The sequence below is a fragment of the Crocodylus siamensis genome, chromosome 4 (genome assembly GCF_052110815.1).
Source record: "Crocodylus siamensis isolate JL-2025a chromosome 4, ASM5211081v1, whole genome shotgun sequence".
Classification (NCBI taxonomy): domain Eukaryota; kingdom Metazoa; phylum Chordata; order Crocodylia; family Crocodylidae; genus Crocodylus; species Crocodylus siamensis.
In genome coordinates this window covers 127,450,213-127,468,435 of record NC_143398.1, presented here as the reverse complement: position 1 = coordinate 127,468,435, position 18,223 = coordinate 127,450,213, and the positions used below count along the sequence as shown (strand labels likewise).

Genomic DNA, 18,223 nt, shown 5'->3' with positions numbered 1-18,223 from the left:
AGAAAAGCAGTGAGCTTGATTTCCTGCCCCCACCCACCTGCCCTGAGCCTACCTGCCTGAGCTGTGTGGCAGCCTGGTGCTTCCCTCTGCACCTGCGGTGCCCCCCAGCACCACCTGAGCTAGGTGCCTGCAGGCGGTTGCCAACTGGGGGGAGGCCACAACTCTGCAGAGGGAAGCACCAACCCCACCTGCAGCCCAGGGACTGCTCCAGCAACCAGCAGCTCACCCTCCCCTCCCCGCTGGAATGGCAGGTAAGTCAGCAGGGTGTGTGCACGACATAGGGGTTTAATCAGGTAAACAGAGGGTTTTAATTTTTTAAAACCAACCGCTTTAATTTAGGACCCCTGCTTTGTCTACACATGCCCTAGTAAACTAAATGTGCAATAACTATGGCACATTAATGAACATGTAGACAAGTCTAGTATGTTTTTGTATGTGAAATACATTACTGTGAATTCTAGAGTTTAGATAAAATTCTGGACAAAGTATTACAGACTCAACTCCTCTGTTAGCTCATTAGAAGGCAGCTTTCCCACACAGCACTGTCCTGCCCTTGTACCTTAGTCTTCACATTTGAAAGAATGAAAGCAACTTTTATCCTTATAGATCAGTGTCCTTGACTTGTTTGGTCCTCAGCCTCTACTACAGTCATACCATCCACTGGACGGCACATAGCTGCAATATGTTTTGTGACGTGAACACCTGTGCTGTATGAACTGGAGAGGCGTCACCACCATTCATTTTACTACTGAACAACTATTAGAAGATAAAAGGCCAAACTCATTCTCACAATAACAAAAATACCTAATGATCTTTAATCACTTCCAGCATGGGCCAGATTCGAAGCAGTAATATTATGAAAGGTCATTATCCCACTGCCATTTTTTTAAGCCCAGTAGTTGCAATGGGCTCTTTTTTAAACCAGCTGCTGAATGTTATGGGTATTCTTTTGGATTTTACATGCCATCACACACAACCTGCCATATTAATTTCAACCCATCCATCTAGTCCTACCCATATTAAGGTAGGATCTCCTGAGGGCCCTTCCAACTCTAATTTTCTAGGATTCTATGATTAAGATATAAGCAACTTTTAAATATGAACATAACCACTTTTCAGAGGTAGGGCCAAGATACCAGTTCCTATACTTGTTCTGCATTTAGCTTGATCTCCTTTCTAGAATGTTCAAGCTGTTCAGACCACCTTGGTGCTACACTCCATTTCTCTTACCATCTGTAATGTTAGATTTAATTAGACTGCATTACAGTACAGTGAAGAAGCAGCTTGTACTGTACTGGCTTGAAAAGGATGAAAAGATAGACTTGAAGGATTTGGAATAATACCTTGTTTCGATTAACAGGCTAAATATGGTACTATTATATGTGCCATATTAATTCAGCAGAAATATCACTGGTGCTTCCTTTTACCAAGTGCTCACTGGGAAATATTTTCAATGATGAAATCCTAGTCTAAACATTCATGTTTAAACTGTAAACATTTTAAAAGAAACATTTCTTTGAAAAGACATTGTTCTTTTAATAATAAGTTCAATATAATGTATGGTATATACAGAAACTCCTACTTGATACATATATGGAATGCATTCACTTCTGTGTGTTCACAAATATTTTAATGATGAAATGGTAGTCTTTGATCTGCTTTTGGCAGATAATGGTACCAAAATGTTTTTGTTTCCCATTCATCTTTGTCACAGATTTCTCCAAGAAGAACTAAAAGAAAAATTGAAGAGTTTGTGCTTCTTTGCTGAACAGTTACTGGGCTTCTTAGTCACCGTTATAAAGTTGCCAGTGTGTTTATACAGCATTAAATCCCTATACTAATCATGTGTTCCTTGGGGTAGGTAAGTCAATAACTATGGGTGGATTGAGTGGCTGGTAATTCACAGTGCACACTGATGCATTCACATAGGTAGTAGTTCCGTCAGCCATTACTCCATAACCTAAAAAGAAAGCAAGTTCTAGTTACTATTATTAATCATGTATATAATACCATAAGAGTGAATGTCCCTGGATAGTAATGCATCTGTATTCTGAAGGATTTACCAGAGCAAAATCCTCTTCTACCTAGTTCAAGTGATGCTTATAGAGTAGTACCAATACCTATATAACCAGAGCAAATTTGTGTAGCTTTCTAGTTTGGCAGGCAGGCAGGTGGAACACATCAGAGCGTATACACAAAAGAGTACAACTCCCTAAATTTGAACAGTGTGCACAACTTTGATATATCTGTTTGACAAGCAACGTTTAGAATATAGCCTGTCCAATTTTGGAATGGGGTGGGGAGTGGGAGCATTGAAACAACTGATTTTTTTCAGGCACTGAAACAACTGATTTTTTTCATGTGTTTGAAACTGCATACAGATTTCTGGAAACTTTCACCCTTTGGGACTAATTGTTTCCAGGTAATATTCCTAAGGAAACATTTTAGAGATGCTGAGCAAAATTCTATGAATTATTTTCAGAGTTAGAGGACTGGGAAGATATTTTCCCACTACAAAATATATCTAAACTACAAATAAAATAAAGGAAAAAATTAAAAAGGAAAAAAAAACCCTTAGCTGGGCAACAGCAAGCCCAGGGGAAGTTTGTAAGCTGACACTTCATAGGCAGACTGCCATACTTTATTTCAATCTGTAGAAAAAAATAATTCTGATTTAAAGAAGATAGGAATTTTTTAAGTAATTATTTAAAGGAGCTCAATTCAATTCTACTTCCACTGAAGCTAACAGTGAAAGTTTTATCTCCCTTTATTGATATCTTGATTGGGTTAATTATCTCTATTAACATAAATTAGAGGTGTCCTGTACATATATGCACCTAAGATTCTGACTGACCTCCAATACACTTCAGAGGATTCAGGACATATTGACATACTACTGGTTCAAGAACCTTTAAACTCCAAAAACAAGCAACAGATTCCCCACCCCCACCACACCCTTTCCCCCAACCTTTTTATAAAAGACCTGCAAAACCTAATAACACAAGTTATTTGCCTACTGGACCCCAAATTCTGCCTGGTCCTGATCATAGAGATTTTTCCCAAATTATTTGCTTTTTACCACAGAACAAGTATGTCATAAAAATACCAATAAACAGATTTAACTAAGCAGAGTTAGCACTGCTTTTGAAACTTCAGAATTTTCTCTCCTTCTCTATATGGTTTTAACACACTTTTTATGGCTAATTATAATGCTGCAATATTCCATTCCTGCCAACCCTATCTTGGAGATGCCTGAATCATCACCCCACTGGAGCACTGGATGAAACAAAAAGCAGAATTTTAGACGATATAACTGTAAGAGAATGATGACTGGTGAAAACAGCAAGTATATGGCTGTAGGTGTGGCATTTTTGGCAGTAGAAGCGGCAGGGAGGATGGAATGGAGAAGCAGCGAGTAAATGACTGCTGCAGATGTAGCTGTGTTTAGCCGGGGGAGGATATCATCTGTTCATACTATGCATTTGCTTTGCAAAGAGCAGCTTCATTTGCATAGGCTGTCTATGATAACTTGGGAATTCTTCTTGGAGGTTTCAACATCTTACTGCAAAACAGGCTGCACAGTTTCCTATTTGTTTTCCTTAAGTTATGAGTGCTTACAAGAAGAACACTCTGTCTCCTTACTCATATGCTTGTTGTACCAGCACTGTTTGTTCAAACAATTTACCATGCAGTGAGAATAAGTCCTCTTTTCCCAGCAGAGCTAAAGTCAAACCAGGTAAAAGCAGATGCATCTCTGTTTACCTGACCAGTGCTTGTACCAGCTCACTTACACCATATGTAAGAGTACTTGGTCTATAATATCTTGAAGAGAGTATGTCAATCTAAAAATTAATTCTATCTGCAACCTGTCCACCTGCTGCCTTTTAAGTAATTTCTAAAACTGCACTTTTCATCCCAGTTATTGTTTATGCATTCAATTTGTATGCATATGTTTTAGCATTTTAGAAATCAGCTAGTCATAGTTCGTGTGTGGTGTAAGAGATTGCTGGACTTACTACCTGTGCAAATCCTAGATGGAATACTCATCTTCATGGGGCTGAACATCCTCTCCTATCAGTTTTATAGTGATAATCACTCTACCGAGTTTAGAGACATTGCAAATTTTTCTAAGTGAGAATTGACACGAAGTTCTGGCTAGAAGTCTTTTGTTTCTAAAATAAAAGAAATCTTGGTGACAATTCTTGAAGTTTTGAAGTCCTTCTGTTCTAGGTTGGTGAAAGCTGGGGGAGTTCCCTGAGGAGGAAAACTGGCAGCCACGTTACTGTGGAGAACCTTTTGCTGCTAGTAAATCAACAGTGCATCAGTAAGCAGCTGATAATAAATTTTTCTACTCAGCGCTGATGGATACATTTTAAAGTAAACAACTTGGTTCTTTTTATGGTTGTGTCAGGACTGCTTAAACTTTGCTGTCATTCCACACATACCTTTTGCAGGACACAATACTATGCTGTATGGTGCATTATTTCTCTTCCTCTTTGACTGCAGATGTGCTCCTATTCCCGCTGACTTCACTGAGTGTAACAGTAGAACTACTTAAAGATCTGTACGATCAACTAGTGGACCTCCTGCAGATAAAAAGAAAGGCCTACAAAGGATGGAGGCCGGGATCCACCACCAATGAGGAATATTCCGCACTGGTCCGGACCCACAGGGAGCAAACCAGGAAAGCCAAGGCTGCGACAAAACTCCAACTAGCTACAAGTATCAAGGACAATAAAAAGTCTGTTTTTCAATAAGTGGGGAGTCGGAGGAAAAGCAAGGGCAATGTTGGACCCTTGCTAAACCAGATGGGACAACTGACAACCGACATCTAGGAAAAAGCCAACCTATTAAATGCGTCGGTCTTTCATCAGTCCCACGGGACGCCCCTGCCCATTATGGGACAGGGAGGCCCAAGTGAGGGAGAGTCCCTGCCCTCCATCAATGCTGACCTTGTGAAGGAACACCTTAAGAAGCTGGATACCTTCACGTCAGCTGGCCCTGACAATCTACACCCCAGGGTACTCAAGGAGCTGGGTAGCATCATAGCCCAGTCCCTGGCAAGGATCTTAAAGAGCTCCTGGCAATCTGGTGAAGTGCCTGAAGATTGGAAGAAGGCCAATGTGGTGCCTATCTTTAAGAAAGAGAGGAAAGTGGATCCGGCAAACTACAGGCCCATCAGCCTGACCTCTAGGTCTCAAAAAAGATTATTAAAGAGGCCATTCTTAATGGATTGGCTGATGGCAATATCCTGAGGGATAGCCACCATGGGTTTGTTGCGGGTAGGTCTTGCTTGACCGATCTTATTTCCTTTTACCACCACGTGACCTATCCCCTGGACAAGCGAGAGGAGATTGATGTCATATATCTTGACTTCAAAAAAGCCTTTAATCTGGTATCCCATAACTACCTCTTGGCAAAACTGGCAAACTGCGGCCTCGGGTCCACCACGATCCACTGGCTGGGGAATTAGCTCCATGGTCGGACCCAGAGAGTGGTGGTTGACAGAAGTCAATCATCATGGTGCCTTGTGACCAGTGGGGTCCCCCAAAGCTCTGTCCTTGGACCTATATTGTTCAACATCTTCAGTAATGATGTGGACACTGGAGTCAGAAGCGGACTGCCCAAGTTCGCTGATGATACCAAACTCTGGGGTAAAGCATCCATACCAGAAGACAGGAGGCCCAGGCTGACCTGGACAGGCTCAGCAAATGGGTGAACAAGAACCTGATGGTGTTTAACACTGAAAAATGCAAGGTTCTCCAGCTTGGGAGGAAAAACCTGCATCCTTATAGGCTCGGCAGTGCTATGCTGGCTAGCACTACAGATGAAAGGGACTTGGGGTCATGATTGACCACAAGATGCATATGAGCCTTCAATGTGATGCTGAGGCTAGTAAAGCGAGCAAAACGCTGGCTTGCATCCATAGATGCTTCTCAAGCAAGTCCCAGGATGTCATTCTCCCATTGTACCTTGGTGAAGCCGCAGCTGGAGTACTGCATCCAGTTTTGGGCTCCACAATTCAAAAAGGATGTGAAGAAGCTTGAGAGAGTCCAGAGAAGAGCTACGTGCTGATCAGAGGTCAGGAAAACAGACCTTACGAAGACAGGCTGAGAGCTATGGGACTCTTTAGCCTGGAAAACCACAGGCTCGGGTGCGATCTGATAGTCACCTATGAGTTTATTAGGGGTGTACATCAGGATCTGGGGGGCGGATTGTTCACCAGAGCACCCCAAGAGATGACAAGGTCAAACAGTTATAAACTTCTGCAAGACCATTTCAAGCTGGACATAAGGAAAAATTTCTTCACTGTCCAAGCCCCCAAGGTCTGAAATAGCCTGCCATCAGAGGTGGTTCAAGCACCTACATTGAATGCCTTCAGGAGAAATTTGGATGCTTATCTTGCTGGGATCTTATGACCCCAACTAATTTCCTGCCCCTTGGGCAGGGAGCTGGACTCGATCTTCTGAGGTCCCTTCCAGCCCTGATGTCTATGAATTCTATGAAGAAATTAATTAATTTTGTTTAGTTAGAAACCAAATAGCTGAGAGGACATGCTTGGTGACCTGCCTACTGAAAATTTAACTTATAGTACTCCTCAACTTATTCTCACCCAAGCTAGTAATGACTCCCTAATATTCTGAGACATCTGGTGGGAGAATGACACCCCTCAGGATGCTGGGAATCTGGAACTCCTACGAGCCAGTGAGGAGATGAAAGGACTGTGTGCGCTTTGCCCAACAATGTTAGGTATCTCTAAACTGTTATGAATCCTCATTTTAACTTTATACTTCTACAGAGGGTCTCTCTCAGGATCTTCATAATTAAGTCTCAGAATTCCTTTACTAAGGATTATACCTGTTTTACAAACAGGGAAATTGAGGCACAGAGAGCTTATACCATTTTTCTAGCTCACAGTGGCTCAGTAAAAAGCCAAAAGCAAAATCTGTTAACTCGGACTTGTAGTCACGTGCTTTAAATATTAGACTTGTGTCTTGTTTTAAAACAAATGCATCAACAGTTCCTATCGAGGTAGGTATTCTCTCCATTTTTCAGATGAGGAAATTGAAAGAAGTTGAGACCCCTATTCAAACATGGGTACAAGCTGGAAACTTCCATCAGCATTTCTGTAGCTAAGCAAGTGGCCTGACTTTCAGATGTGTCCAGGCATCTAGTTGCCAAACACCAACTTTTGAAAATACTGTCCAAATAATGAAGTAACTTGCGTGTAGCTAGTTTTAAAAAATACACAGAAACAATCACACTGACCTTCATGGATATGTCCAAAAACATGAAGCCTGGGCTGTATTCGTCTCTGGACTGTGTTCAGCAGCTCAACACATCCTACTCTTTGCATCTTCTTAGGAACCCAATCTAGAAAACCTTTGAAGAAAAAGATGAACAACAGGGCGTTAAAACAGGAGAAAAGAAATAAATTACAGGCATATCTTTATGAATGGAATATTCCAAGTAATATCTGGATGTTAGGTATCTCTAAATTTCTGATAAATAGCCATAAACTAGTCTATTAACAGTGAATGTTTGCAGATTGCCAGTAAAAAAATGCTTTGGGTTGTCAACCTTGCTGAGATAACAGTAGTACATACAAGAGTACCTGTGTTTCAAATGATGGCACAAAAGCCAGATGAAAATTGCTAGATTGAAGTTAAATCATTAACTTAATGACACCGGAATGCTAACAACAGGCACATCTACACGAGATGCTAACAGAGCAGTAGCTTTATTTAAAAGACATCCGCTGGAGCTACTGCACAGTAACTCTGGTTACTGCACATTTATTTAGTACTTGATTATACAAGTACTAAATTAAATGTATAGTAACCACTGTGCAGGAAGTCTGAACTGCATAGAAAATGGGCATATATGAACTTAAGGCAATTAAAACATGCGTATTTTTGCATTTAGGTATCTTGGAAGAAACAAAACCAAACCTGGGCTCAGTATATTTAATGACTAATAGTAAAATTTTCAAAAGTGCCTATGTGACACACAAAACTGAAACTATTTTTTTTCAAAATGCCTTGGTGCTGAGGGGCTCAATTCTCTTTGAAAGTCAGTTTTGAAAATGGGACTTGGGTTCCAAAATAACTTAAATACTTTTGAAAATGTGGTTTCGGCTCCTAAGTCACTTAGGCGCTTTTGAAAACAGACTCCCCAGCATTTTCAGCAGACCATCTAAATACAATTTAATTCGAGACATAGATGATCACTGCTGAACTCTGGGAACTGATTCTGCAGGTCACTTTTTTCCCTCCAAGGCAGTTTAAAATGCCTGGTATGTACTAACAAAAACACTTATTTAAGACATCAAAGGGATTTCAGAACTTATATCTTGCAGAATCCAGTTTATCCTCTTTTTCACAGTGAAGACTTTATACCCTAGGCTTTTGTCATTTCAGTGATTTGAAACAGTTAATTGTCAAAACGTCTGTGGTGCACATAAAGGCAAAAGGATTTCCACTTCAAAAACTTTACAAACAAAAATCCATGAAATTAACTTCTCCATTAAATTAAGCATTATTTATGTTGAACATGTTTTTGTTTACATGCTTTATCACCCTTCTGAAGCCTTCCCATATGTTTGCAGCTTATTATATACACCTGACTACACAAACTGAGAATAATTGATTATCCCTAGCTAACAATTAGAGTTCGTCTTAGGTTTTTTTAATGTTTGGTTATGTGAAACAGGTTTCTGCAACTGTCAAGAAAGTATAAATCTTTGTCACAGACAATCAAGCAGACAACAGATACAGACTTAAAGGTGAAATTAATTTTTTTAACCAAAAAAAAAAGGAAAAAGAGAAAAGAGAACTTTTGAAGAGAAATAAAATTAATTCTTTGCAGATCAGGCAAAGAAACTTTTAAAACAAGAAAAGAAAAGAAAAGGAACGAACATAAACACAAAAGAAAAATAAGAAATATGTTATTGTAGAAACAAGCACAGTACACTATAACCATATTATCATATTATTCTTTTATACTAGTTGATAAAACAAACTATGAATATATGGTATATCCTCATTAACAGGATGCCTGTGTACAATGACTACCGAAAATTGTAAGCAGTCCCTGAATTACTAGGACGATGTGAAGCTTCAGCTGCTGATTCAATTCAGAGGAGATTCAGCCCAATTTGGTGGCCATATCTCCGAATCTGAATCAAATTGGGAGACCAATAAAAAGGTCTGAATCAATCTGAAGCCAGTCCCTACTTGCCGCTGTAGAGAGCTGGACCCGGGCTTTGTGCTGGTAAGTAGGAGGCCGGGGGGGGGGGGGGGGGGGGGGGGGGGGGGGGGGGGGAGGCTGGAGAAGGGGGCAGGAGACCATGGGGGGACCCGTGCCAGGCCCCATCCCATCTGCTCCCCAGACCCTCTGAGCACTCCCTGACCCCCGCCCGCTCTCCCAGTCTCCCACTGGCAGCTTTGCTTTTGACATCTGTGGATAGCTGTGAAGAGGGACTAGCTATAAATAAATGGCTGCCCCACCCAGCCCCAGTGTCCTGGTGCTTTTTAAAAAAAAAGGCCCACACTCACCAGCTACTGCAGAAGCCACAGGGCTTCTGAAGGCTCATGACAGAGACTCCTCCCCACGCAGCACAGGGCAGCGGAGGGCAGTGGGAATCTCCTTCCCTCCTCCCCTCCCACCAGCAGGAGCTGGCACAATGCCTAGCCAATCCTAGACTGAAGCTGCTGGCCCTTTCACAATACAAATAATGAAGAGAAAGAATGACTCTTACCATAGGACTTTTCAGAAGCACATGAGATGGGAGCACAAATTCCATGAAAAGGGATTTGTTCTCCTAGACCACTTTGGCAGTTTTAAATTTGGTTGATTACATAACACCAGTGGAGTAGTCTGATTTGTTTGCTTGGCTGAAGCAAAGTGGGGGGTATAAGAAAAAAATGGATGGCAGAATTTGGACAACCATGCAAGAAAAAACACCACAAAAGGTGAATTTGTTCCCAACATCTCCCCACTTCTTTCTTCCGTTACAGTATGGCCTCACACAAAGCCAGGCAAGAGAGTAAAAAGACACCCCATTTCCTTTGTGGTGTCTTCTAAAGAATCTGTATAAGGTGAGTAACATTTCAAGTACATGAATATTACAATCCAGATCATAAAAAGTTGCAATGTATTCAGTACTAAATATAAGCTGTCTATATATACATCAATATAGGGGGGGAAACAGAAAAAGAAATTTAGCAAAATTTCTAAAATCTCTGGAGGATGGATGATGATAAAAAAAGACAGCAAATATGCAGATATATGTTGACAATTGAATGATGAGCACTGGATACAGGGACATTCTGTGGAACTGACACAGCATGGATTTACTTCATGGTCCATCACATGGAAATGTGGCATTCAAAAATATTTCAAATATTCTAAAATCATATCATTCTAACTTATAATAGCTACACCCATATTCCAGTATGTTTGCTGTCATTCATATTTCTATACTTAAGCAAAAAAAGAAAGTGGAACTGTTTCTTGATGGTCTGTCCAGGCAATTGTACTGTATCACTGATAGGTAAGTCATCAGACCTCTCCAAAGAATGGATAGCATGACTGTAGCTGTGTGTGTGTGAAGAGGAAGAGGTGACACATGTTGAAAGAGAAAGTGTTCAGCCCTGGATATATGGTGGAGGGGAACAAAACCCATAAACAAAAGAATAGAAAAGAAAAAAATAAGAGGAGTCATACTTAGAGCCTAGAAAGGAGATGAGGAGCTGATTTATTTCAGTTAAACCTTTGGATGCACAAGACATGTAGAATCAGACCTCTAACTGCAAAGGCATAGTGGGCCTAATTCATCATTTCATCCCTCCAACTGACCTTTGTGTGAAACTGAAGTAAGACATAGGTAAATCAGTCATCGTTTCTTTATCACATACCTTAAGATAAACTATTTTACTCCTCCCAAGGGACATTAAGGAATCTTCTTCATTGGAAGTTTTTGGGAATAGCCTAAAGAAGCATCTGTCTTGGATAGTTAAGATCAGAGTATCCTGCATTTGTACAGGGCACTGAATTAGATGACCCCTTAAGGCCCTTCCAACCCTAGGATTCTATATCACAACTTCTGTCGTAGTGATTGCAAATAGTGAAATGAGAAACCCTGCCCCACTGAAATCACTGGCAGCTTTGCTTTTGACATCTGTGGATAGCTGTGAAGAGGGACTAGCTATAAATAAAGTCTAGGGAATGGAAGAAAAGGAGCAGCATGCAAAGAGAGAGAGAGAACAGAGCATGGGTCCAGAAGAAGGAGTCCAAGACGGAGAAGTCCCAGCAGATGGTTCTGCCCAAGAGAGAGGACATGTCCAGATGAGAGAGTCTGGAGTCCCTGAAGAAGTAGGATGATGTATTGATCACTCGGATGAATAAAGGTACACAAATAGAAACTGTGAGAAGAAGGGAGCTGCAGATGCTCATCAGTCTTTCAAATAAAGATGATAAATAAAAAGAAAAGTTAATAATAAATATACAAATTGGGATTCTGTTGATGATTAAGTCTTGGGCGTTGCCTGAGGGAGCTAGAATAGAGGGTGTCACACAGATACAAATCTAGTCGTATTGTTGATAACACCTCCCGACCGATAATAAAAATTAGATCAAGATGTGGCAGGAAAGAGTTGGTCTATAATGTGGAAGTACAAACATCTAGCAATCAGTGAGACTAAGAATAGAAATCAAGTTAGTAAATTATAAAGAGAGCACTGAACTAGATGACCCCTTAAGGCCCTTCCAACCCTAGGATTCTATATCACAGCTTCTGTATTAGTGATAGCAAAAAGTGAAATGAGAAACCCTGCCCCACTGGCAGTTTTGCATTTGACATCTGTGGATAGCACACAGTTACTGTATCATTATCTGAAATATGTAGTTAAAAGTGCTAATGTTTTCTTACCAAGAGGTGGTCCATGTGTTATAAGAATATCTATTCCATCTGGAATAAGGTTCCATTTCTCTAATAGTGCTTGGCCTCGTGGAAGATTAAAGCCCCAGCCATAAAACCAAGGTTGCCTGCCAAAAGAGGAGGAGAATGTCTTCAGTGCTACTCATATGTATTGGTTATTTAATTAAAAATGGAGATTGATTCTCTACTACTATGGAATTTGAAGACACAAGTTTCTTTCCTCTACGTACAATGAAACCATCTCTACACACAGTCATCATAATTTAATGTGTGTGGAAAATCAACAAGCTTCTTATTGGCTTAAATAGGCAGCATATAGTGAAATAATTGCTGGATTCCTCTAATTAGATTGACAGGTTGCTACTACAGGAGCTTGAGTACCATATCTGTACATGAAACTAGATGCATGTACATAAATATCACTAGTGTAGTCCCACTCGGATCTGACCTGGTATAGGCCAGCACACGTACAGATCCTGTTTTATATTGTTTAATATTGGAAGCATCACATCAGAGCAAAAATGTGCATTAAATTAAATGTGTACGATTTTATTCAGTTCTCCATTATGGTAATTGCTTTTTAAATAAGACTTTACATATTCAAGATCTGTTATGAGATGAGATTTTAGATATTCTTAAACATTTTTGTTATTTATGGAACAGCACATTGTTGAATGGTGGGACTATAGCACAGCCAGGAAGAATATAATTCATTTGTATATTACAATCCAATCGAGTAAAAAGCTGTATTTCATGGTAATGATATCACAGTGGAAAATTACGGTGATGTTCTAAGTTATAAAATGAACGTTTGGCTTCAGTTTTTTGGGGCAGGGGTTCATCTTATTTGGGAGGTGGGGGGAATTGGATTGACTGGTATTCTGGCCATATCCATATATGGATAACAGTAAATGGGCTGCTGTGATTTAATAAGGTTTATGATAATTGCATCCTTGGTGTTTATAAATACATACACATCAACCAGTGTTCCCTTTGAGATGTTACTTTGTTGAAGAAAGCTTTACACTCCCTGGCTGCATCAAAAAAGTGAGATTTCTTTTAAATAAATTCTCTGAACTACTCTTTGCATCATACATGGCAAAGACAAAAGAACATTATTCCTGTGAAGCTTTCATTTATCCCCTTCCCTTCCTGATGCTTGACTAGCATTTTAGAAATTAACGTGTCTGCAATCTTCGTAAGGTTGCATTTTTGATGTTTGCTTTTCGAATGCTGTTAGATGTGTATATTAAAAATAAACTGAAAGCACATTACATATTAAAAAATTAAGAAGCAAAGGCTATCTTGCAGGGGAAGGCAAACTTTAGTCTCAGAACCATATCTCAGGCAGGAAGAGCTTCTTAGAACTGTTTTCCTTCCTTCCAGAGACCACAGAAGCCCAGTTTCTCTAAATCTAAACGACTGAAGAGGGCTATAAGCCCTTCTCAAAGTTATCCACAACATGTTCCCATGGCTCACTTACAGGTTTCTGAATGGAAATCTAAATGGAGATTATTACTGCTGGTGTTGGAAATGGGAATAAATCACTTTTGGCTCAGTCCATTCCCATTTGGAAGCGTAAAGGTGAGAGCAAGATTAAGGTTAACAAGAGCAGGGACTCATCATGAGATTTGCTGACATGGAAAAGGATTAGTTGGATAACCAGTTCAGGTAAAAAAAAAAACCTGCCAAGGCCTCTTTCTGAAGGGAGAATCAAACATAAACGGTGAATTTCAAATCAGAACTTTATGGTGAAATCTATTTCACCACAAGCTCTCCCTATGAGGAGCATGCGTCTTTGAGGCCTATGGTTTCTTATCCTCCCACTACTAGAGGCAAAGATTGTTGTGGGTGATGTCCTTTATTGGACCAACTACATGCTAGGGATAGACTTAGACAAGCTATGAAATGCAATGCCTTCTTCTTCATTGCATTTGAAAACTTGTCTAAGTCTATCTCAACCACTGGTGAATCCAAGATATGGCAAAGTGGGAAGGGTGCAGAAGCAGCAGCCCTGCACTCCCCATCTGCTCCTGTGGGCAGACCATGGTGAAGGAGCTCCCAGGGACTTTTTGCAATCCCCAAAGCAGGCAAGAATCTTCCTTCCCCCCATGCTTAGTCACATCCCCTCCCCCCCCACCCTTGCTCATCACTGCTGTTTTCCTGCTGTCCTAGAGGGACGGGAAGATTCAGAACTGCTCCTTCCTGCTCCAGCTAGTGTGCGTGGAGGCTGGGCTCAACCAGTACAGTAAGAATGGCAATGGCCATGGGTGGGTGTGTGGGATTCCCCACCCTGTTTGCCCCTCTGAGAACAGGTACAGGGAGGCACTGCTGGTACTGCTGCTTTCCCAGCTGAGTTCAGCCCTGGCACATCCCAGCTGGAGCAGTCAGGAGTCTCTGAATCTTCCCCCACTGCCTGGACAGTGGGGAAAGCAGTAGCAGCAGGCACAGGTGAGGGAAGGACATTTTTCTGAGCACAGAAGGGAAGGGAGGGGGGATTCTTACCTACTTTAAGCCCCAAGTCAAATCCTCTGCCCTTCCACAGACTTCCAATGTGTCCTTAGTGCTTACAGCAGAATTCTAATTTCACATCCTAAATGACCAAAGTGTAGCATGTGACAGTGTTACCTGCCCTAAGTATAGAAGCAATTCTATTATGTCCACTGGACATGCAAGTGCCTCCATTATCAGAATATTAGATATCTATATGTCTCTGGAGGATGATCCTATTGCTGGTACTTATATGCACCCTGGGGGTGGGGAGGTGGGGGGAGGAGTTAAGAGAACCACTTCTACACTTCAGTCATGTAACTGAGTTGGTGGCAAGCTGCAGTTGGGTATCCACTAGGTGAAATAGTAAGTATCCTATTAGTTTTTCAGTGCCTTGATTCATGACCTATTAAAATGGGAATAAAAATAATTCTGTACCTCAAGAGGGCTCCGTGAAGATAAACACCTGAAAGATTGTGAGATGCTTAGATATTATGATAACGGAGGTCATTATAAATGCCACTGACAGTTTATAGAAGTTTGGCCTGAAGCTCTAAAAAAAACCCAAAAGTCCGAAGTCTAAAATGTGAATGTAGCCACCCTCCTTTGTTTAACCCTGCAAATGAAATGTTAAGAAGACTGCTAAATTTGTTTTTGTCACCACTTCATTCAGTTACAGGCCCAAACCAGTTTTTCACAAGTACCTTTTCACTTGCAAGAACATGGGCACAAAGAAATATGAAAAAAATACAAATGTGACAAATTGCAGTTTGGCTTTCAATTTGTGGCAAATTGATATGTTTCCGTCCACTCTATTCTTGGCTCTAACTAATCCTTTGGGAGTCGATAGGACTCTTTCCACTGATTGTAATGGGCATGAGATTAGCTCCTCTTTCCCTATGTTCCCTAGCTCCTCTCCCTTGATCATGGTCCTAAAACCAGGCAGAAAAGTGGAACACAGCTGCTCAGTTCTTTGAGAAACAAATATAAGTGAAAGAGATCAGTATTTGTCAAAAAGAAAAAGATCAAAATCAATATAGAAATGATAGTTATTTTAAAGATACAAGATAAAACAAGAAATAACTCTGACTGTCAAAGAACTTGACAGAAGGCTATTTAATCTTGCTAAAATCCATTGGGTTATAAATCATACCTACAGCTGGGGGTGGGAGGGGAAATCGATACTTGCCTCTACTAGGACCAATGTATACATACACTTGCAAATGTGTTTCACTTTGTGAATAGGCATGATCTGCCTATTAAGACAAGGAACACTTTCCTCCTTCCCTCTCTCCCTTTGTAACTGCAGTGCATACCCACTTGTGTTAAGGTTTGGTGAGTTATGCATGCTGGAGCTGTTCTTTTGTGAACAGGAAATGTTAGAACTTTTATGATTTCCCATTATGCAGTCTTTTGTGACAATCTGAAGAATGACAGAAATGTCTGGAATGGTTCTGGTTAAAATCTAAAGCTAGAGAACTGATTCAATGTATAATGTTAGTTTTTGTATATTATTATTATTTTTTAAATCATACACTTCAATGCCCAACACACACAAAAGTAAAAACATTTTTACAAACACCGAGGAATTTTATAAATCTTCAAGTTCCTTCTTGAGAAATTTTATTGCAAAAGAGCCATCAAAGTTTTCTGTACAGGAAAAAACATCCCCCCAATACATACTAGCAATTCTGCAACCTGGAAATCATGCAAAAACAACTTCTACTATTTCCATCCATCACAGAACTAGAAAGGAAAGTTACAGATTTAACACCTGGCACTGAGCTTCTGGAACCCCTTTGCTCAGCCAAAGTATAATCTCTTTACAAATTAGTTCACATTACAAAATGTAAAATAAATACTATGTTTAGAGAGAAAAATCTCTTAATCCTAAAAAATGAAAAGGTGCAAAAAAGATGCATCTCAAAATTAAATATATAGGTCATTAAGTGTCTATGATTATCCATGTATTTTGACTTAGGTGTTGCCTTTTTGGAATGAAGAGTGTGTGCCTCTCAAATCCAATTGAAATTCAATGCTATTATTATTATTATGATAGAAAAACAATTGACTACATTTAAGGCTCTAGGGAGAAAAATATACTGCAAGTGAATCTGTTTACAGAACAATTAACCTTATGTTAAAAATATATGAACAAGTTTGACATGCCAAATAATCTTACATCCAAAAAAGGCTGAATTATCAGAATTTGTGCTAGGAATCAGATGCTGCTTTATGCACTGAATTTCTTTCTTTCTGTTCTAAAGTAACCATTGGAATAATTTTCTTACAGAATGATAGTTGCTATGACAACCATAGCAAATTTTCCTTTTCTGAAACAGATGTCTCATTTAGTTGAAAATTAGAATGTGAAAAACCCATGGGAAAAATTAATTCAAACTTTAACAGAACACTGACTACAATGTAATCTCTCACACGTTAACCCTTTAACATCTTTCTGTATTTCTATAGTAACATTCTAATAAATTCTAATTGAACCAATTTACCCTCCTATAAATGACCTTCTTAGTGATCATTAGCACTTTAGTTTTCTTTGAAGTGTGTATTTCTGTTACAACAACAGTGGCATTAAAAAGTGGTCAAACATATTATTGACTTTATTATTTACCACTATTGCTTTTATCCAGTCACTATTAGAAATAGGAAGAGTGCAATCCAAGTTTTCTATTCTTTTGTCATTTAAATAGAGTAGAATTTAGTTTGACATGTAATTTACTGTACTAGCACTGTGATACATGATATAGATCTGACCTATAATTTCTGTGAAAATTGAGGGTTCATGTTCACACCCTGACATACATCTCAAATTGCTTAGCAGATGTACCAATAGATAAAGAAAAGACAAAAAGGGAACCAGATCAGGGAAACCAAACAACATGCATGCAATCTTCTGTGATAAGCTCTGAATGGGTGAAATGTGATTCTTTGTTATTTTTAATTTAATATAGTTGCTTAACTTAAAGGACCCATTCCTACCTCTCTACATGCTTAGTAGCTAAACATAAATCACAGTGATCATTCCAGGTCATGTAAAAATGCAAGTTGTCAGCTTTCTCATGAGCGCATTATCCCTTAACTTCTGGAACCCTGGCACACTGTAAGAACTTCACATTTTATACCACTGTAAAATCCTGATGCTATTACTTAATGACTCATATGGACTTCAAAGGGACTACCCCTCTGTATAAGAGTTGTGGGACCTGGCCTAATGTCTGCAGAGCTATATTGGTAATATTGCTTTTTTCTATGACTGTAGAATACTATTAAAAAAATGAATGAGTAATAAATAGTCTGAGTTCGCCTCACTAGAAACAGAAGCACCATGAAAATAATGCCCAGGTCATCACGTCTAACCACTTATGCAAAGTTTCCCTTCTGATTCTCTGATTGAAAGGCATTTTTTGTCTCTCTTTCAAGCAAACAAATGCTCTATTTTCTCTGGGTAGTTAAAAGGATCATAATCAAGCGTAAATTAGAGTGATCACCTGCATAATATTGCCATTTTTCTATAATTCAAATAGAGACGTGGGGCTTAAAGAAGATAAATTGGTATTAGCCAGTGTTCATACAGGAACTCAATCAGGTTCCATTTCTATGTCCAAGGGGCTCAAGAGAATATTTCTAGCCCAGTACATCTTGCAGTATGGAAATCTTGCCTGTTAGTTAGCCTAAATTTTCCATTTCTTAGTTTTCTCTTGTTACTCCATATTTACCCCCAACTTCCCCATGAACATCACCAAATATTTTTCTTGCTTGCCTGGCATGCATAGC

At 39.7% G+C, this 18,223-nt stretch overlaps 1 protein-coding gene across 13 annotated transcripts in view; it reads right to left on the bottom strand.

Moving 5' to 3' along the window:
• Nucleotides 1-1,328: 1,328 nt before the first annotated feature.
• Nucleotides 1,329-18,223, bottom strand: part of MPPED1 (metallophosphoesterase domain containing 1) — an 83,448-nt gene continuing 66,553 nt past the window's right edge. For 12 of the 13 annotated variants that reach the window (XM_090043763.1, XM_090043761.1, XM_090043754.1 and 9 more), the window contains 3 exons: nucleotides 11,933-12,048; nucleotides 7,270-7,383; nucleotides 1,329-1,960 (listed from right to left, as the gene is read on the bottom strand). In XM_090043763.1, the coding sequence (XP_089899889.1) occupies nucleotides 1,842-1,960; nucleotides 7,270-7,383; nucleotides 11,933-12,048 (349 nt within the window). In that variant the 3' untranslated portion in view covers nucleotides 1,329-1,841. Of the gene's footprint in view, nucleotides 1,961-4,445; nucleotides 4,587-7,269; nucleotides 7,384-11,932; nucleotides 12,049-18,223 lie in introns of all 13 variants that reach the window. The other variant, XR_016441893.1, reaches the window with a different exon arrangement.